The sequence below is a fragment of the Sinohyriopsis cumingii genome, chromosome 18 (genome assembly GCF_028554795.1).
Source record: "Sinohyriopsis cumingii isolate HCF-2022 chromosome 18, ASM2855479v2, whole genome shotgun sequence".
NCBI lineage: Eukaryota > Metazoa > Mollusca > Bivalvia > Unionida > Unionidae > Sinohyriopsis > Sinohyriopsis cumingii.
The window spans coordinates 21,757,946-21,780,928 of NC_142978.1; the positions used below are offsets into that span (position 1 = coordinate 21,757,946).

Sequence of the window (22,983 nt, forward strand, 5' to 3'; positions counted from 1 at the left end):
TAAGTTGACGCTTGACCCAATATCATGTCTAAATATTTCCCATTCACTGTAAATTTATGTGGTCTCTTGTACCCGAGTGATCTAAAGCGCGCGCCTTCGTAGACCACCGACGTCTCACTTCCGTTCATGTTGGTTCAAATCAAGGATTGGTCAACGTAGGGTATGTGAGAAAGCTTGCCACTAACTTTCCGTGTGCCGGTAGCTCTTCCCGATATTTTTCCATGTTCTTTCGCCACCAAATGTACTGGCCGACATGTAAAACCTATCATGTATTGAAATATGCCCCAAACCCACACAACCAAACCACCTATACAATTTTATATTTTAATCACCCATAAGTATAGCATTGAATGACAATGATGCTCTATTTTTCTCATCATAAAATGTATATATTATGTTTTGCCCCTTATTTAATTTAGTGCAAGCGTTGCTCACATTATTGTGTCATCATAACCAGTATTTCCTGAGTTTCTGTCTTGCATGTTTAAAATGATGTTGACAGTTATAATATCGCCTGGCTTTTAAAAAAAAACATCTTGTCTAATGTTTTAATCTGACCATCAGCTTGTTAACTTCATCGTCATTTTTATTTTTTGGGGTTTGAACATTATTATCAGTTTTTATTTGAGCTCTTTGAATTTCATTATCAACAAAGTTTATTACCAGAATGTTACGGCTCTATCTAAATATTGTTTTGCCACATCTACATGTATTTTTGTTCGGACTTTGATGCATTAACATTATTGATGCGAAAGATAAAATCTTTAAATTTACTAATAACCCAAATTGCGATCTTGTCGAATTGCCCGTTAAATTATTTTAAACATATTAACCATTTAAATTACAAATGCAACCAATTATTACTATTATTTTATCACCTAAATATAATTCTATCAAATTTTATCAATACAACAATGATGCAATTGTTCTTATCTTGAGTGTTAGAAAAAACTTAGGTCTCCTAAACCTTTTAGTAATTTTTCCTGATAGTTTTTACAATTCAAGCTATATTTTGGACATGATACGATGTGTTTGTCTGTTAGTTTTAATACTGATTTTAATGTTATCTGGTTTATATTATTCATTTAGATAAAGATAAAGTTGTATTCAATAAGTCATCAATACACGAATTATAATTTTAAAACTTTTAGATGACCTTTTACATGTACTGGATATATCCCTTTCAAAATAAATACATGTATCGTTACTTTTCGAGGATTTTTAATTGATGCAAACATAATGCTGAGACTATATAAAGTAATTAAATTACTAATTGCATCGGTAATTTCTGTGCAAATAGTATGCGACTAATGCAAACAATGGGGGGTGCGTGGCCTGGGCCTGACGTCCCGCTTGCCAAAGGAAAGTGAAGCGTCTCTCATAGCCTCTCCTTCCCAGGTGTAGTGATCGCCGCAGGACCACTGTCTCGCTCTGCGGGGCAGGAGGTTACTTGCATATGGCCTCTCCTACACTATTGTGTCCACAGCAGCACCTTCACGCGGTGCCCCCTGTTTTAACAGAGCCTGCTGTGTGGCGCGACCGAGTACCCGGCGGTATAACTGGGTGGGCAGACTGGGCTCATTAGCCTTGGCAGGCAACCAGTCTAAGAGAAGGGAAACTCTGACCCCAAACCCGGGCAGATGAAGCTCGTTAGCCTTGTCAGGCAGTTCATCTAGGAGAAGGAAACTCTGATTCAAAACCAACCAAGTCCCATCCATTGGATTATGGCTCCACTGCCTTGTGGATATCTTCGGGAGAAGGAAAGGCTACGGGAGTAAACCCAGACAGAAAATCAGGAGTGGAGCCCCTAAGGCGGCTGGGGGTCGACTACGACCTCCTTCCGGCAGCTCCTGCATCCAAACTGGTGCCAAATGTCATGCTCAGCATTCCTTTGGACCCCACCAGCAAGGACGAGAGGGGGATCCTGACGTCTGGGCAGCCCAGGATCTCCATATTCCACGCCCAGGCTTGCGCCCTGGAGAGGACACTCCAGTCTCGCTACTGAGTGAGGAAACAACACGGAAGCTGACAGTTTACGGGTTATAAGTCCCACCCGATTGGCGTAGGGAAGGGGCGCCACGGGTCAGCTTTGACGGTGGGAGGGATTATCGTGTCCCACTGGCCAACTATCGCCCGCCTCAAGCCGGGCAGCCCCCGGTCAATAAGGTGTTGACCCGCCATCGTCTGCCTGCTCCAGTGGGTGTCTGGAGCTCAGTGTGTTGTTCAGCATGACAAGAAGACGGTAATTCCACACCAGACAAAAGAAACAAGAAACCAATAAAGAAGACTCCAGCTCTTCGATTTGCAAGCTGGAATGTGCGCACCATGTGTACAGGCATCTCCGATGACCTCAGAGAAGTGGACGACACCAGAAAGACGGCCATCATCGATAGAGAACTCACCAGACTAAATATCAGCATAGCTGCCCTCCAGGAAACCAGGCTCGCCTCTAGTGGCTCCCTCAGAGAGGAAAACTACACCTTCTTCTGGAAGGGTCGAGAACCTGAGGAGCCCCGTCAGCACGGAGTGGGCTTTGCCATCAAAAACAATCTCCTGGCCTCGGTTGAACCTCCAACAGGGGGCACTGAGCGTCTCTTGTCCATCCGCCTCACCACTACTTCAGGTCCTGTCAACATCATCAGTGTCTACGCCCCAACCCTCACGTCATCAGAAGACGTGAAGGATCAGTTCTATGAGCAGCTGGACGAACAGATCAAAGGATGCCCCAAAAATGAACCACTATTCCTCCTCGGCGACTTTAATGCCAGAGTAGGTGCGGACCATGAGTCCTGGCCTACCTGCCTCGGATATCATGGCACTGGAAAGACCAACGAAAACGGCCAGAGACTGCTGGAGCTATGCACCTACCATGGCCTGTGCATCACAAACACCTTCTTCCAGTGTAAGCCACAACACAAAGTGTCATGGAAACACCCCAGATCTCATCACTGGCACCAACTCGACTTGGTCATCACCAGGCGCTCTGCCCTTAACAGCGTCCTCTCCACCAGAACCTACCACAGTGCAGACTGTGACTCCGACCATGCCCTTGTGAGCAGCAGAGTGCGACTACAGCCACACGTGCTACACCGCACAAAACCAAAAGGATGTCCTCGCATAAACACTGCACAGATGTCAGTCCCTGCCAAGGTGGAGGAGTATGTGTCTGCCCTGAACAAGGCTCTCCAGGACCTGCCTGAGTATGACGCTACAGCCAAGTGGAACGCCATGAAGGATGCCATCTATAGTACAGCTATGTCAACGTTTGGCAAGAAGGAACGACCCAGCCAGGACTGGTTCAATGCACACCTATCAAGGATGGAACCACAAATCGAGGAGAAACGAAAAGCCTTCATAGCTTACAAAAAATGCCCTAATGAACCGACGCTTGCTGCTCTCAGAAGTGCCCGAAGTAACACCCAACGCATTGCTAGACAGTGTGCGAACGAGTACTGGCAACAACTGTGTGAAGGGATCCAGCGCAGTGCCGAGTCCGGACACATCCAAGGCATGTACAGTGGCATCAAGAAGGCTCTAGGCCCTACAGTGAAAGGGGTCGCTCCCCTGAAATCCCTGACGGGAGAGAAGATCACAGACCGTGGGCAACAGATGGCCAGATGGGTGGAGCACTACTCAGAACTATACTCCAGAGAAACGTCAGTCACTGATGCAGCCCTCAGCAGCATAAAGAATCTGCCCACCATGGAAGAGCTCGACAAAGTGCCAACCTTAGAGGAGCTCAGCAAAGCAATCGACTGCCTTCCAAACGACAAAGCACCAGGTAGTGACAGCATCCCGCCCGAAGCTATCAAACGTGGAAAACCAGCATTGATTAAACCACTGCACGAGCTACTTTGCCGCTGCTGGGAGGAAGGAGTAGTTCCCCAAGACATGCGTGATGCCACAATTGTGACCCTTTACAAAAACAAGGGCGACCGCAGTGACTGTAATAATTACAGAGGGATCTCGCTCTTGAGTATTGTTGGTAAAGTGTACGCCCGCATCATACTCAACAGGCTGCAGTTGCTGGCAGACCGTGTGTACCCGGAATCACAGTGTGGCTTCAGAGCAGGCAGGTCGACGACAGACATGATCTTCTCCCTACGACAACTCCAAGAGAAGAGCAGAGAGCAAGGTCAACCACTCTACATGATGTTCATCGACCTCACCAAGGCCTTTGACTTGGTCAGCAGGAAGGGCCTTTTTGAACTTCTGAGTAAGATCGGTTGACCCCCAAAACTCCTCAGCATGATAATCTCTTTCCATGCAGATATGAAGGGAACAGTCCTGTATGATGGATCATCCTCAACTTCCTTCCCAATTAACAGTGGTGTGAAGCAGGGCTGCGTGCTGGCACCAACACTTTTTGGGATCTTCTTCTCCCTGCTCCTGTCCTACGCCTTCGACACGTCCACGGATGGCATATATCTACACACCAGGTCTGATGGGAGCCTGTTCAACCTGGCACGACTGCGCTCAAAGACCAAAGTGAGAGCTGTGCTCATCAGGGAGATGCTTTTTGCAGATGACGCAGCTCTTGTGGCCCACACCGAGGAAGCCCTCCAGAGACTGGGAGACCGTTTTGCTGTTGCCTGCACGCACTTTGGTCTCACAATCAGCTTGGAAAAAACAAATGTCAGCGTGCAAGATACCACCATTGCCCCTTCAATCAAAATCAACGGTGTCACCCTGGAAGCAGTCAACAACTTTACCTACCTAGGGTCAACCATCAGCAACACTCTCTCGATTGATATGGAGCTGGACAGAAGGCTTGGAAAGGCAAACACCATCATGGCTCGATTAACAAAGAGGGTTTGGGAAAACAACGCGCTGACAGAGCACACCAAGGTCCGAGTCTACCAGGCCTGCGTTCTCAGCACCCTTCTATATGGAAGTGAGACATGGAGTACCTACATGAGGCAAGAACGCCGGCTCAACTCCTTCCATATACGGTGCCTAAAACGCATCCTGAAAATCAGCTGGCAAGACCGTGTTCCACACAGCGAGATCCTGCAGCGTGCAAGTACCCCCAGCATGTACTCCCTGCTAATTAAACGCCGCCTTCGATGGCTGGGTCATGTCCGACGCATGGAGGATGGAAGGCTGCCAAAGGACATCTTATATGGACAGCTGGCCACTGGCATGAGAAGAGTCGGACGCCCCTCACTCCGTTTCAAAGATGTGTGCAAGAGGGACATGAAGGCATGCAACATTTCTCCCGATGGCTGGGAAGAGCTGGCTGAGGACCGAGGCACCTGGAGACTGATGGTAAACAATGGCATATCAGTCGCTGATGCGAGGAGAGGCCAGCTGGTGGCAGAGAAACGTAAGAGAAAGAAGAACGCAACAGCAACCACAGTAATGCAGACTTCCCAGTATGTCTGCACCAACTGCAGTAGGGACTGTCACTCACGTATAGGCCTGCACAGCCACAGCAGACGTTGCCAACAGAGACAGGCAACACCCCAAGGGCGCTATTCGCATGGTCTTTCGAGACGGAGTCGCCAATGAATGAATGAATGAAATGCAAACAATTTCAAGATTAGGCAGGTTTCTAATTTGTGATAGTATTTTTTGTATCGTGTTATGAAAAATATGTCATTCTATTAATTATGTCAAGCTGTCCATTTCATCAATTTTCTTGCTTTTATTATATGTCTCACTTAACTGAACTATTTCTTTCATATATTATTGGTTTCATATCAGTAATACAATTGTATGACAAAGGTAATTTTCTTATATTTCTTCAAATGCTAGTTTCATTCAAGGGTATTTTTGTTACACATATTAGGTCAGATCAATTATAAAGCTTGATTTGGATATTCATTTTCAGTTATTCTTTATGTATACCATTTGAACAGGTTTCTAAAACTTCTACAGGATTATGTGGTGGAAATAAGACCTAACATTTGTTTGAATAAATTGCTCTTTTACAGGCTTCTTTTAATGATGAAATGAAAAACGTTTTTCTTGTTTCCTTCCTAATATTGTGAGGAAGATTTTGCAAGTCCACATGACAAAACTATGTTTATAAACTGAAAACATAAATATTTGTTTATCCAATAACAAATATTTATCAACAGTATTTAAAGAATTTATTAAAATGTCACTCACCTTATTATTTGTGCAGTCATCATGATTTAAATTTACCAAAACGTTATTAATATTTGCCACCAAAACAATTATTTTCCCATTCTTATTAATCCCCATTTTATGAACATTAAAGCCCCAATGCCGCCGTTTATCGTAAATTTTACCATTCTTCCAACTTCCGTTAAGTGACTAATCTAATAACAGCAACTTCTGCATATGGTGGACAAAATGAATTCGAAAGGGAATGAAGAGATGAAGGCCAGCATTTGTAAGCGGAACTGAAAACAAAAAGCGTGCATTAGATAAAAATAAGATTGGGGTGAATTCTGGTGATCAGCACCATGCTGCACGGAGCTCTGGAATACTTTGAAGGGAGAAACTGGGCTAAAGACAATCCAACATAATGTGGTACTGACTTCTTATGTTCACAACGGTGGTGTCACCAAATAGTATTTTCATGATTTTGCCTGAAATCGGAATACAAACAGATGTTGCACATCAACATGGGATTAATTCGTACTTACATGAATAATGGCAGGATTTCTCAGTTAGAGGGAGAAATTATATGGCTCATGATATGATGAAACGTCGATATTATCGGGTATTAATGGCAACCGACGATGTTTACGAACAACATCTTTCAAGATTCAGTATTGTTTAGATAATTTGGCACATGCAACGTTTTGCACGTAATGGCGTCATTTGGGCTTTAAAGCAACAAATGTCATTGATAGTTTTAAAATATCGTAAATATCATCTTTCGTAACTTTTGAACTATAACATAAAATTACGGTATTTTACTCTTTTCAAAATATAATATAGAATACTAATCTATTAGACCTTTTTGAAAATATACTATAGAATAATCATCTTTGTCACTTTTTGAAATGTAATCTTGAATATTTCAAATAATACGTTTAATGATATATAGACCAAATATTTGTAAACATATAAAGATTGAATGTTTCAATAACATGAATAATAATTATTTCTAATGCAATATAAAAAACCTATTTTAATTTTAAAATCTGAAAACAAATTTTAATAATATATAAAATTTCCTTTTTTAAAAAATCACTATTTTCTAATACCATATAAATCATGTAATTAATGGCATATATAATAGCTATAGAACATATCGAATAACTATTTGTAAGAGCAAATATATTTCTAATGATTAGTTTTATTACAAATAAAAAAAAATATTTTCTGAAAACCCAAAATGTTTGACATTATATGGATATTTTATGTTTTGTTTCATAGATTAAATAATTGCTCGGATCCCGGAATTTTTTACTTTTTTAATAATGCTATCCCTGCTTGATTGCAAATCAAAGGACGAAACAATTAATTTACAGGTTTTATGTATTCACAGGTCAACTCTGCGCCAGGTTGTTCAGTGAGTTGTATGGAAATGAATAAGACATTCAGCATTACAACAGTTAAGGATCAAATCCATGGCAACATAGAAGTAAAAAGTTCAGTAAGTATACTTCAGACGCTGGCACCAATAATCGACGCGAAATGTTAATGAGAAGGTTTTTATATCATTAATGACAACTTACAATTTATTTTTCTTCCAAAATAGTATTGTTTTCTTTGAATGGCACTTGTATTACTCATGAATGGCCTCTTTAGGGAAAGATGCCTTCACGTCATCGCGTTACATCCGTGTATCCCCAGAGGTACACATCAACATTAGTTAACCTGACCTCGATGTTCCCAAAGTAAAGAAGGACGACTCGACAGCAATCATCATAATATAATTACATGTCATTTCACTACTATCACCATTATTGAAATTCTCATAACCATCATCATCATGCTGATGTTGCTGAAGCAACAAATCAGCAATGTAAGGGACCAACCACTTACTTTTCCTAGGATTCTATATTTTTGATGAAAAACTGTGACCCTCAAATAGCTTGAAAAACGTTTACATGCTCTGATTTGTAAACATTCGAAATCCGTAATGTTTGTTGGAAAATTTTTATCTTAAGATTAAGATTAAGAAAGGAAACATTATCGACTTCTGAACATTAAATGTCGGTCCCTAACTATCGCTACTGGGCCATTATTGAGAGTACACGTATTTCGTTATGGAGATTACTAACATATCATAACTAAATAGAAACAATGTATGTCATTCTTTTCAACTTACCAATTTGGCTGGTGATTTCTAAAAGGTTTTTAAGATTTTTCACTTTCGTTTGCAAGCTATCTGGAGACCTGGCGTTAGGGCTAAGTTGTTGAGGAAGGAGTTCGAGGAGATTCATTTTAATTCCTGTCAAGCAATCTGGTATCGGACAATAAATATAAGAGTTGAACTAGCACGAGGCAACAAAATTTCATTGCCAATTTTCCTTGCTGCAGATGACTGAATTGCGCAACTCTTCTATTGGCATGACATCTGCGCTCGTAGATAAGATCATCCTTTTCACGCATGCGTGTCCCACCATTAGAGATATACTTAATATTAGCTAAACAACCTCCAATAGTCTGTATCTTTTTATAACGACATCCTCCTATGATTGTATATATTGTAATGGATAGATACTGCATCTCTAGCGAGACTGACCAGATTGTACCTCTGGTGGAGATCAGCATGTAAACATGTGACGTTGTAGACATCTTTTCCTAGAGAGGTCATAAGGTACTACATGCTAATATAAATCAAGACACTATCAATCCCATTTATCTTCAAATGTTAGTTTAAGAACTGTAGAATAGGAAAAGTTGTATTTTTTGTCAGAACTTAACATTTTAAACCAGAAAAAGTTTATTGATAAGCACGCTACCATACAATTGCCATTTGATTTGCCTTTTAATTTTAATTTGATTAATAAATGCAGGTTGTGTATTTTATCAGCTTCGCTGACTTTCACACAACTTAATCGCAGAATCTTGCACCATTACCGCCGATGAAACCAGAAAAGAATGTTTTTAACTGTTAAAGAACAGCATAAAACAGCTTGTATGCCAGTTCAGATTTTTACTGATGCTAAATGACATGAATAACCTATACTGGTTTGCTTTATAAATACATTTGGATCGTTGTCACAAACATGGGCTTCAGATTATTTCTTTTATTTTCCATCCTATCTCTACTAAGATAACTTTTGCATATTTCTTCGATATGATTCTAGCTGCCGATTGAAGGTAAAGTCCTTCTGCCCATTACAAAATGTCGATAGCACAACTAGTGCTGCAGTTTTTGAGATATTGACATGAAAGTGGGTAAATATTATGGTCATCGCTTGATGATGTGCATGTCAACAAAATCAGTTTGCTCACGTAATTAAATATTTTTCATTCTGTTATGAACCTTAATCAAGTGTGCGTCACCTTATCATTAGAACAATTAATCCCGCATGTACTGATGGATTACCATGAAATATTGTAAATAATACTGACATCGTATGAGGATGCGTATATCAAAGAATATCTTTGCTCTGGCATTATTTGTTAAAAATTATTTCCCTATTTAGTCTTGCAGCTTCATGCAGTTTGATCTTGTTAGCGTAAATAGTACCGTAGATTTTGATGTGTTGCTATCAAATTTGGCTCATATTACGGTTATCGCCTGAAGCTACGCATATAGTCCAATCAGTTTGTTTTTTATCAAAGTCATTGTCTTTTTTTACTTCTAGCTGAATGAGACGTGTGACTGAATGGTCTGCATGCAATTAATTTTGCAGAACTTATTTGATAACCACGAACCTGTGTACAAGGGTCTTCATTTAGGATGCGCATATTGACAAATCACGTATCACTTTTGTTGTACTTGTCCTGCAACAGAATGAAGTGTGAATGCCGTTACTCTTCCAGCCTTCAGTGGATTCCTACGAAACTTAAATCATCATTACATATTCCTGTTCACGGCTCATTTTGCTCAAGTTGTCTTTAGAAGATCCACTTTTATAATGTGAATGGGGCTGAATGGTGGAATATATTTGCGAGAATTGATCATTCACTACTCTTATAGTTATTTTGTGATGGAATACATAAACTGTATCAACATTCCCTGAAGTTAAGTGTCATAACACGGCATCTGCAAAACGCCTCATTTTTACAACCATGAACAGTACATTCTAATTTTTACCAATCCCGATCTACATTATACAGTGACTCTTATCACCATATTTTTTTTAAATACAGAATTGCTCCAGTGACAACTGTCCTGTGTATAAGTGTACCATCAAAAATATTCCACCGAGAACGAGCGTTGTGGTTAGCCTTACGCTTGACATGAACATCAAACTACCAAACGTTCTATCTGTAAGTGTGTACTAGCCAAACTCATCTTTGTTGTAAATATGCCTTTAGTATAGGAAATAAATTCAATGGATGTTTTTCATTTTATCTGAATAGTGAAAAGCGCAAACAATGGTTCTATGACAATTAATACATGTGAAAATTACTTGTCTTGATAATGCGGAACTACCGAGCTTGTTTTGCAGGTCTGGTATTCTGGATATGATAGCGATCGCATTCATGTGCAAGAGATGGTTGTCTGTCATTCAAGATTGGTATCCTTATTCTTGTTCTCTCGGTTTGCACCACCATAAAAGACCATAATATGCCATCATCTCAGCCGCTGAAAACACCTTTGCAAAAGTTGGAAGAATTTGTTGGGCAACCGATTTAAAATAAATAATGTGGACATTTTTGTTTGAAATTTTTGCACGTTCCGGCTATGAGAGAATACGTATGAAGATTTTTTTTACTTTTCTTTTAGGATTTTATTTTACTAGCAAACTAAATTCATTCTATATATTGATGTAAAAGATCTACCTTTATATAGATAAATGATGTTCAATTAAATCTTTTAATGGTTATCAATTTCTTATCTTGTAGATTTTATTGTGAATGTAGGCCACAACCTTTGTTTTAATTAGCGATTCTGGAGAAGAACTTCATAAACTTTATTCCGTGATGTTGAATCTCTTTAGTGTTAAAATTCAAACGGATGCGCAGGTTCTACTTATTATTATTGTTATTATTATTATTAGTATTATTATTATTATTATACCCTCATTATTTTATGGGGAGAAAAGCAATATAAACGGAACTCTTCATTGTCCTTTATAGCAAGGTAAGAGCTTAGAGATCGCCTCGACAGCTACTGTGAACATTGAAAACTCTACAAACATGGTGTTGAATACTTTGCAACATGCGACTGAGGTAGGTTTAACCGTCAATGTTTTTACTGATATATTTTCCTAGCTAAATAATTTCTGAGATAAAGATTTGTTACAGTGTACCTTTGTGTGAGTATTCAATTACGTTATTTGGTACTTGTTTTAAATTGTTATAGAGATGATTTGTTTTATTTGTTTGTGCTCCTTCATATTCAAAGATAAATATGACATCACAAACTGGTTTGACTTCTCTAGATATGGGAATGCCTGATGAGGCAAAATTTGAACTGTATGTGACACACTTGAGAGATAACACTTGGGCTTGCTTGATCACGTGCTGCATTTCTCATATTTACGCTGCTCGCGCTTTTCCAGTGCCCTCCAAATTTCCTTCGTTCATAGTATGTACCTCCAGTATGGATCAGACTCCGTCATGTAGACTGGTCCTCTGTGTCAGTACTCAGGGTCAATGTTGAAGTGTTTCAAAGATGACTTGAGGGAGTCTTTACAGCGTTTCTTCTGACCAATTTGATTTCGCTTTCCCTCCTTCAGTTCGCTGTAGATCTTCTTAGGCAGTTGCTCGTCCTGATGGATTGGACTGGCCATCTCAACTGTGATTTAATAAGAAATATGTGCATGCTTGGAATGGCGGTCATTGTAAGGACATCTTTTTATTGGACCCTATTTTGCCATCTTATCCTCATCTGTTTCCTCGGGAAGACAATATCAAAATAGTTCAGCTACATGGCATGGAGTCTGTATAATGTTCCGGTTTCGCAAGCATACAGCATGGTCAACCATACAATGGCTTTTTAAGCCGTACTTTTTCTTTGTAGACAGATTACATGTACGTGCGCTCGGACACTCTTGCATATAGTCTGTCAAAGGCAACACTTGCTTTAGCAATTCTGGCGTTGGTTTCATCATCGATGTGGACTGCATTTGACAGTGTGCAGCCGAGATAGGTTAACTTGTACACTGCAACGAGGGTTTGGCCATTTACGGTGAAGGTAACCTCTATGTAAGACTTTCCTGATACATACTGTGTTGCTTGTCCGACTTCGATTTAGCATTAAGAAACAGTACTCAGCAAATAGAAGATGAGAATGTATGTATCTACCGTAATGTGGTTTCTTTTCAGTTCCTATTGTTATTCACTTAGTATATGGATTTAGGTTAACCTCTGATTAACCCTTTCATTCAAAATCTTAGTAAAGGCCTATAATATGTTTGTCTTCTAACCACTGTACAGAATCTTAGTAGAGGACCATACTATGTCTGTCTCTAACCACTGTTCAGAATCTTAGTAAAGGCCCATAATATGTTTGTCTTCTAACCACTGTACAGAATCTTAGTAAAGGCCTATAATATGTTTGTCTTCTAACCACTGTACAGAATCTTAGTAGAGGACCATAATATGTCTGTCTCTAACCACTGTTCAGAATCTTAGTAGAGGACCATAATATGTCTGTCTCTAACCACTGTACAGAATCTTAGTAAAGGCCTATAATAGGTTTGTCTTCTAACCACTGTACAGAATCTTAGTAAAGGCCTATAATATGTTTGTCTCCTAACCACTGTACAGAATCTTAGTAGAGGACCATAATATGTCTGTCTCTAACCACTGTTCAGAATATTAGTAAAGGCCCATAATATGTTTGTTTTCTAACCACTGTACAGAATCTTAGTAAAGGCTTATAATATGTTTGTCTTCTAACCACTGTACAGAATCTTAGTAAAGGCCTATAATATGTTTGTCTTCTAACCACTGTACAGAATCTTAGTAAAGGCCTATAATAGGTTTGTCTTCTAACCACTGTACATAATCTTAGTAAAGGCCTATAATATGCTTATCTTCTAACCACTGTACAGAATCTTAGTAGAGGACCATAAAATATCTGTCTCTAACCACTGTTCAGAATCTTAGTAAAGGTCTATAATATGTTTGTCTTCTAACCACTGTACAGAATCTTAGTAAAGGCCTATAATAGGTTTGTATTCTAACCACTGTACAGAATCTTAGTAGAGGACCATAATATGTTTGTCTTCTAACCACTGTACAGAATCTTAGTAGAGGACCATAATATGTCTGTCTCTAACCACTGTTCAGAATCTTAGTAGAGGACCATAATATGTCTGTCTCTAACCACTGTTCAGAATCTTAATAAAGGCCCATAATATGTTTGTCTTCTAACCACTGTACAGAATCTTAGTAAAGGCCTATAATATGTTTGTCTTCTAACCACTGTACAGAATCTTAGTAGAGGACCATAATATGTCTGTCTCTAACCACTGTTCAGAATCTTAGTAGAGGACCATAATATGCCTGTCTCTAACCACTGTTCAGAATCTTAGTAAAGGCCCATAATAGGTTTGTCTTCTAACCACTGTACAGAATCTTAGTAAAGGCCCATAATATGTTTGTCTTCTAACCACTGTTCAGAATCTTAGTAAAGGCCCATAATATGTTTGTCTTCTAACCACTGTACAGAATCTTAGTAAAGGCCCATAATATGTTTGTCTTCTAACCACTGTACAGAATCTTAGTAAAGGCCCATAATATGTTTGTCTTCTAACCACTGTACAGAATCCTAGTAAAGGCCTATAATATGTTTGTCTTCTAACCACTGTTCAGAATCTTAGTAAAGGCTTATAATATGTCTGTCTCTAACCACTGTTCAGAATATTAGTAAAACTTTACTTATCACTCACAATATTCGTATTCGTCTGTAAAGATAAAAAAGTGTCCACCTCCGATAGCTGCAAGAAGTTCCGATTAGTATTTATTCAATACATTTTTAAGTGATTGATAAGTTGAGCTTTTAGAGGGCAGTAGACATTCTGCAGACAGATCTGATATGAAAGAGTTGTTATCTACAAAAACAAGTGATTTGATTAAGAAAGTGAAAATGCCTCAAAAAATGCCAGTGTAAACCACAGGAAAGCTTAGGTTTAATAAATCTGCCCAAAACTTGCGAACTTACCAAAGCCTTAAGGAAAAGGCTTTAGTGAGTTAACTGCAGAAAGAGGTAACAAAATGAAATCACAGTACATATACTAGGTGAAGAATAATGGGTATTAACACAAGGTCACAATACTGTACACATCTTTTAAACACACTTTGTTGAAAATATTTTACACAGAGAAAAGAGCGATTTTCTTGTACATTCATAAATCTTGAGTATGCTTTTTGAAAGAGCTGATACAAAATCTTTATAGCGTCAACTAAATGTGTTTAACTTCAGCATAAAAATGCTGAAATTCTTACAAGTAAACATATGTAGATGTTTGAACTTTCGTAAGAATCTCGAGTTCATTAAGAAGCGTGTGTTTAATTGGTGTTAGACATAGTTGTATAATGTATTCTCTTACTTTTTAACTTTTTTCTACATGACCTGCAAATTATACCAAAGATTTATAAGAATGGTACTAACAGCTGCCTCGCTAGGCGTTCAGCATTAAGAGGTTAGTGTTGGAACTGGTCAGCCAGGTGTTACGACAATGTGACTGGGTGCGACATCATGATACATGTCCCAGATGCCCCAGTGCTAGACATCACTGTTACACTGCAGACATCGTAGTGATGTGACAGACATGTTTTTAAAGCTACGTTAAAAATCCAAATTGCTCTCTCTCTCTCTCTCTCTCTCTCTCTCTCTCTCTCTCTCAGTTATGAATGGGATTCGGGCCAGTGACCCATGTTGCCGGAATAAAGTGTAATAATAATATTAGTTGTTGTAGTAGTATTTTACTACTAATCTGTTTATTAACAATTGCGTCAAAAAATCGTTAAACTATACGAAATTAAAGCATTGAAGTAGCGATTCAAAAACCAATACTGTTATCACGAGCTATACTTCAGATTGCGATCAAAGGACGATAAAAGTCTTCAAGAAAAGTCATAAAAGGCAGCTCCAATCACAGTGAGGCTATGGACAAGATACTAATTTATACAACAGCCAGCTCCAATCACAATGACGTATGGACAAGATACTAATTTATACAACAGCCAGCTCCAATCACGATGACGCTATGGACAAGATACTAATATATACAACAGCCAGCTCCAATCACGATGACGCTATGAACAAGATACTAATATATACAACAGCCAGCTCCAATCACGATGACGCTATGGGCCAGATACTAATATATACAACAGCCAGCTCCAATCACAATGACGCTATGGACAAGATACTAATTTATACAACAGACAGCTCCAATCACAATGACGCTATGGACAAGATACTAATTTATACAACAGACAGCTCCAATCACGATGACGCTATGGGCCAGATACTAATATATACAACAACCAGCTCCAATCACGATGACGCTATGGACAAGATACTAATATATACAACAACCAGCTCCAATCACGATGACGCTATGGGCAAGATACTAATATATACAACAGCCAGCTCCAATCACGATGACGTATGGACAAGATACTAATATATACAACAGCCAGCTCCAATCACGATGACGCTATGGACAAGATACTAATATATACAACAGCCAGCTCCAATCACAATGACGCTATGGACAAGATACTAATATATACAACAGCCAGCTCCAATCAAGATGACGCTATGGACAAGATACTAATATATACAACAGCCAGCTCCAATCACGATGACGCTATGGACAAGATACTAATATATACAACAGCCAGCTCCAATCACAATGACGCTATGGACAAGATACTAATATATACAACAGCCAGCTCCAGTCACGATGACGCTATGGACAAGATACTAATATATACAACAGCCAGCTCCAATCACGATGACGCTATGGACAAGATACTAATATATACAACAGCCAGCTCCAATCACGATGACGCTATGGACAAGATACTAATATATACAACAGCCAGCTCCAATCACGATGACGCTATGGACAAGATACTAATATATACAACAGCCAGCTCCAATCACGATGACGCTATGGACAAGATACTAATATATACAACAGCCAGATTTCTGGAAATGCATGGGTCTTTAACTATTATTTTTAATTTAATTAAAATTCTTATTTTACTCGTTCATCAGATTCATCAGATCCAATGAAATATTCCCAAGCTAACAAACTGCTATAAACTACAAGTCCAGACGTGTAAGCTATGTTAACTAGAATCAGATGTGCGGCACTATTATATTACCTAATTCAGACTTCCGGGTCTATTAGCTTTCCAATTCCTGTAATCATACAGTATTTTGAGATCTAAACTATTTATAACCAATTCAATATTCAAAATAGACTAAATATCACATTCTTCAAGACACCGTCTTGTGTAAATTTCAGATTCGGACACGGGTTATACCAATGAGCCCTCATCCCGAACCAATAGCATGGTGGATTATATTTGTCAGTGTGTTATGCGGCATTCTGCTTATCGTGATTCTAATCCTTATTCTGTGGAAGGTAAGATATTTATCTAAAGCTATACAAACTAATAAACTATTCATTCAATCAATCAAACAATCAAACTAACTGATTAATATATCGATCAATTAAACCACAAACACAAACACAACCCTGCATTTGTGAAAAGTATATTTATTTCCATAAATATGTACAAATTAATCAACCATTCAATCAAGCACACTATATGTGCATGGAAACATCCCCCCAATCTATAGATCTGTCTTTTAATTTTCTATATTTTCTAAATGCAACTTACGTATATTTGCGTTATACTTAATTAAAAAGAACTATAGTGTGTTCGCCTCGGATGCGGGAGGTTGTTGGTTTGAACCCCGACCAAGTTAAACCGAAGACTTATAGAAGAAAAAGAATGGTACTAACAATTGCCTCGCAAAGGCGCTTAGTATTAAGAGGTTAGTGTTAGGACCGGTCTTCCTGGTGTCAGGATAATGTGACTGGGTGGGACATCATGCTACATGTCTGCGGCATGATGCCCCAGTTTTAGACATTCCTTTCAACTTCCACACTGCAGACATCGTAGCGATATGGCTGAAAAAATTGAAATCTACGTTAAATCCAAATTACAAAATGTGTGTATTTATAAATATATTCACTCCATAGCTGGTTATTTTTATGATTGTTGTCAAGAAAATAGTTACATGCCTCAATACCATCTGCCTGCGGTATGTTTGTATCCAGTGATGTTACATCTAAAGATACAAGAAGATGAATTGTGAAACAGACTTAACTTTTTAGTTAAATCAGTAGTATATCTAATGTATCAAGGAAGTAAGTTCATTCAAGGTTGAAACACTCTATCTATAAATTTGGAAAGGTCTCTGTATTAATTTATATAAATTACAGCCTGACATAATTGGTCGCCCATGATAATCAAAGATAAAGAATGGTCAGGATTTTAATGAGTTTTAGTCAATATGTAGAACTGAGGTGTACGTATCTTGAGGAGGAATGTATCAAAATTCTTCAAATACGGATTTATTATTCTTAGTAATTTCATCAATGCATGTAGAAGTTTTCAGCTTAATTTCTAATGATGGGTTTTCGTTAATTATATAGCATTTTTCATCATTTACGTGATCTTAAACTTCTTTAATAGTGGTCTTCCTGGTTCATACTGGTAATAGTGTTTGATTTATCAGCCTTTTTAATCAACATACTCTCATAATTAATTAGATTATGTAAAGACTCCATGTTTTCCTTAGAATTATTACTGTCTATCGTTTTTGGTTAATATCATGTACTATTTCTTGCTTGAAAACTTCGATGTAAAAATCTAAATGGGAGTCACATCCACAGAGTGGTGTTAAAGATGATTTGATTGTGTTGAAATAACATATTTACGAATTAAAACAATTTGATTCACACTCATATTTGTTGGATGCATTATGATTACAAACAAGCTCCTATAATTACAGGTTTCATCTAATTTGATTCTATCATGATATTTTGATTTTGGACATAACTATAGTCCTATACCTAAAAGTATATTACCAGTATAAGTTAGGTTTCTTTTTGAGAGGTTTAACACGGTTTCTTTATGTCTCTGAATTTTATTTGCGTCCCTTTTTCTGGTTTCCATTCTCTCGTACTTTTGAATCTCATGATTCTACTTGTTGATCCTATGATATCGTTTCTATTAGTTTTTATACAATCTTTATCAGTTTCGCAACGTGTTTGTTACATACACTGATGCTGGCTAACCCATCTTTACGTCTGCCCTGGGGAGTCAAGTATTACCGTTTCTGTTGTGAATCATTAGCATTCTTTTTTTAATTTACGAAATTCTTTTTATGTCCACTATTTGGTTCATTGATGTTTTGGGGTGGGTTTTGCGTTTATTACGTATCCTTGCAATAGTTTGTTTTGGGTTTGACAACGTCTTTTCATACTGTATAATTCTCTGTTGTTTTCATGTTTTGTTGTTTGAATGCTGTTTTTTATGCATTGCATACTGTTCTTCAGTATTATTATCTCGTTGAACTTGTTGTTTACTGTCTACTAATTTGTTAAGTTTTTGTTTTGCTTCAAAGGTTTATTATTTTTCGAAAACAGTATAGTTCACATACTTCTTGATCAAAGTCAAAAAGATTATATCTGTCAATTTCTTCTTCAATTCGTTCCTAACACTTTCCAACTACTTTCTTATGTTAAGTGATCTCGCTGCTTCGTCTGCAATTATGTCGCATACATTCAGCGAAACCTTATCCAAAAAGGTTGCCAGTTGATTTTCTGAATTCTTCAGTCCAGTTTCGGATGTATATTTCACGTCTTAATCGTAGACCTGACGGAATAATTCATTCTTCAACACAGTTGCTCAAAAACCTACTACGATGACTACTTTTCATTTCGTTTCGTGAAAGTTATGTAGTTATCTGGTCACTGAATGAATATATTTTGAAAATGGGTTTGCATTTTCACGTGTTTCTAAAAAAAAACCGATCAAATAAATTTATATCCACTATGGTTAATAGAAATAAAAACTTAACTATGCAAAGTTATTCATGATTATATTAGTTTGTCTTCCTTACCCTTTTATTTAAAATAAGTTCCAATTCAGACGATCAAGTCGATTTAACAACTCTGAAGGAGAATAATTATGTCCAGTGTTTAAACTAAGTCTGGAGTCAAACGTTGGCATAACCATTAATTGAATATTTTCACAACTTCAGTGCGGATTCTTTAAACGGAAGAAAAAGGAGGAGATGGAAAAAAGGAAAAGTGATGACGCTAAGATACTAGTCAAAAGTGATGAAGTTGCTAGCCAGGAAAACAAGGATGAACAAAAGAAGGAGGTGACTGAGAAAGAAAATAAAGATGCGTAACATAATCCACTAAATCAAAGAACGAAGTATTATTGTCAGGTGCAAGCAGTTTTTGGATGTAACACACCACATTTCTCGAATAAAATATAAATCCTAATTGACAAGTGTAAAATGAAAATAAAACTTCAAAATGTCACAGTCTTAGACTGATATACATGATATTTGAAAGAAACTTCAACGGAAGTATCGTACACTTTGAATCCTTTAGCATGAGGTTTGAGAATTTCTATGCTCTAAATGATATTTCCCAAAACAGATATTCGTCGCAAATGCAAACTTTGGATTGTGAATGCCAGCCTTCGAACTGTAGTCACGTAGAGACTCGTGGTATAAAACCAAAATAAAATGTAAGCAACTCCGTTCATAGATTCTTATGAATGGGAATTGAATTAATGTCATCCATTTCTATTTTATATAATCTTGTACTGTAGAACCCATCTATTCAGCCTTAAACTGTATTACCTTTCGCATCACTCTTTGCTCTTAAGATTTTGTAATACTTTGTAATTTTCCAGGAGATATTTAAAATCCATTATATACGTATATATATTTCTTAAACTGCCGATATGGCTTGTCAGTTATGGGACTAAAATCCTAATCCTGCTTTTATTTTTAAAAAACGTTTAAAACTAATTTGTTAAAATTTGAATTTAATGCGATTTCAAATATTGCATATATGTTATTTCACGATATTTCGCTAAGTTGCACGGTCAGCACTGGTCATTCTACTGCACACACTGACAAAATTAACGGTAATTGAGGTCGTCCTAATGAATGGTCTCACAAATGACTTTTAACTTTTAACCCACATACCCGAGTAGCATGCTTTGTAACTAAGACAAATTAATGGATTACCTCAACACAGTTATAATAGTGTTGACATAATTTGTGTTGAGTTTCATAGTCATATCGAAGTTATTTTTAATTTTAAGTGGACTGGTCATATTAAATATATAGTTCAATCACCAAATAAACAACTGGAAGCCCTAAACCAAATTTTAAAACTCACATTTGACTAACAAATAATTATGTTCAAAAACTAACACAAGTACAGCTTGATGCCAATGCCTGAACGTAAAGAAGATTTTGAAACTGGTTGAAATAGTCTGGGAAACCGAAGAAAGCTTCAAAAACTCTGCTTATTATATGAAATAAAAAATAATATTGTTGACAAATGCTTCCTGCAACTTGTATCTCCATGTCCTGTTGGAACTATTTAATAAATGGCGAAGATGTTAGCGAAATACTATCACTATTGACTCTTTTTCGCACATTCTTTTTCCCTAGCGCTATGCATCCCTCGACTGCTCTCCCTTTTCCGTTGAGAAAATCCCTAAGCATTACCTCCTTTACATGTAGAATAAAACAAATGACTGTCTGTGCACCGATCTTATACTACGGTACGGGAGGAATTAATATTCTTCCCTTCCAAATGAGGTATCCATGTTGTTCTGTTAACTCCAATCTTATTCGAGTCAACTTTTGAAATATTCCAAAATATTCATGTGGACTTTGTTTAGAAAATCCAAAGCATTTTTATCGAGTGGCCCACGCATAAATTTGCCAGAGCAAGCTTATCGACCTATTCGATTGTTTCTTTCTATATCGACCGTATCTTAAGTACACGGGAAAATTAAATGAAAATGAATATATCTCAGCATGAAAATGAATATATCTTAGTTCATATTTAAAATTTCATTAACAAAACTGGAAGATTTCCGTCTTAGTAGTAAATTTTATATGGCTTCATCCTAAATTCTAATCTTTCATATATGTTTTAGCACCAGTGCTCTACATGCACTATATATTAACGTTGTTTTTGTAGTATATAGAATATATTTTGTCTCTATTGATTTGTGTACATAATAATTGTAAGAGAGAGGACCTTAGATCATGTGATCACGAATGACCTAATCACATTGCCATGTTTTAATCTGAATCGGACATAATTTGAAAACGGTTATGTATAGTAAGATTAATGTCATGCCGCTTTCTGATTTCAGCAAAACCTGCAAGTTATTGAACTCCAAAGATAAACTTGTGCAACATATGTCTGCTAAATAATTATTTCATGTTATATAAAGTTTGCTGATTTTTTTTTTCTTGGTGTTTTGTTTTTGTTAAAATTTTGTTTTTCTGTTTTGTTTTCGATTTGCTTATGCTCTGCATGTATTGCAGACAACAACGTCAATGCTAGTTAGTCCTGGGGTTGATAAATTCTTGGCTCTTTATTCCAATTTATAGACCAAGTATCGTATATGTACAAAATAAAGGCCTTCGGTGTGTGTTAGAGAGACAGAGAGAGAGAGAGATTTTGTAGTACCTGCTTACTTCATTGTGTAGTATATCCGTTCTCAAAACTATATTGCATTATGAAAGTTAACCTCCAATACTTCCGTCTATGATATCTCAGTTTTGTCGAACCTGACTTGGGGTAAGCATTATACAGTATTGCTTTGGCACACATGTGTATGTCGTCCGTACACTTGTAGGTATGTAATTTCGTTTTTTTTCTTTCTTCACAATTGAGTAAAGTGTTTTACCAACACATGTTTAAATGTTTCAAGACATACGTTTGTTTGAACATCACTTTATTTATATAGAACTGTTGCATTGACTAAATCTGGGAAAACCTTAATAATTGGAAATATACTGTACATCTCCGCGTTTTATTAGCATTAGTTTCTTAATTTTGTTGTTGGTGGGAATATTTTTTCTTCATCGTTATTTTAAAATTTTGTAAAGTTGTAAATGTATTTTAAAACAATGTGCATCTTATAATGTATGTATATATATATATATATATATATATATATATATATATATATATATATATATATATATATATTATATATGTATGTATGTTTTAAAATGTTGCTTTCTTGAAGCTCTTTAGATTGCAGGTGACATTCGCCTTTAGAATAGCATCAGCGTTATCCAAAACATTCTGGATTTAGAAAATCAAATGTTACTTTTACTGATAGTACATGCGTGGTTTTGATATTATCAAGAGATTGAAATTGTAACCCATGTTGATAATACAAGTATTTCATATACTGATGCATAATCCAGCTCTCTGTTTTTTACACGCCCGTCTTATTGTGTGCGTATTATATTCTTGCGCTGTCCTATTTACCGCTTGTCCGTTAATATTTGCTTTGTAACGGTTAAATAAACTTTTATTAGTCTTTGTCTAAGTGTATATTATGCCATGGAATTTTGACGCGTATCATAGCCGTACCCTTACCTCAAGGTCACCTGACACGGCAAGGTAAAAAGTAAAGTATGTGACTTGTATCCTTGTGTAGGGCATTACCTTTGAACTGATGAATGTATTTTTATTAAAATTTAGACAATCATATATAGACATACAATAGCCACGACCAACTGCTTGCTTCAAAGTTAACGTAAATTTTTGTCACTAGTATCTCTTATAGACCACTCCAGATATTGTTATGAAATTTTAACTACCGATA

At 37.2% G+C, this 22,983-nt stretch overlaps 1 protein-coding gene across 2 annotated transcripts in view; it reads left to right on the forward strand.

Annotated features, from left to right (window-relative positions):
• The window catches only part of LOC149776200 (integrin alpha-4-like), a 132,442-nt gene extending 109,745 nt beyond the window's left edge, over positions 1-22,697 (forward strand). For both annotated transcript variants that reach the window (XM_089942529.1, XM_089942528.1), the window contains exons 17-21: positions 7,469-7,576; positions 10,252-10,371; positions 11,185-11,277; positions 16,542-16,661; positions 19,355-22,697. In XM_089942529.1, coding sequence (XP_089798655.1) covers positions 7,469-7,576; positions 10,252-10,371; positions 11,185-11,277; positions 16,542-16,661; positions 19,355-19,507 — 594 coding nt within the window. In that variant the 3' untranslated portion in view covers positions 19,508-22,697. The remainder of the gene's footprint in view (positions 1-7,468; positions 7,577-10,251; positions 10,372-11,184; positions 11,278-16,541; positions 16,662-19,354) is intronic.
• The last annotated feature ends 286 nt before the right edge of the window (positions 22,698-22,983 follow it).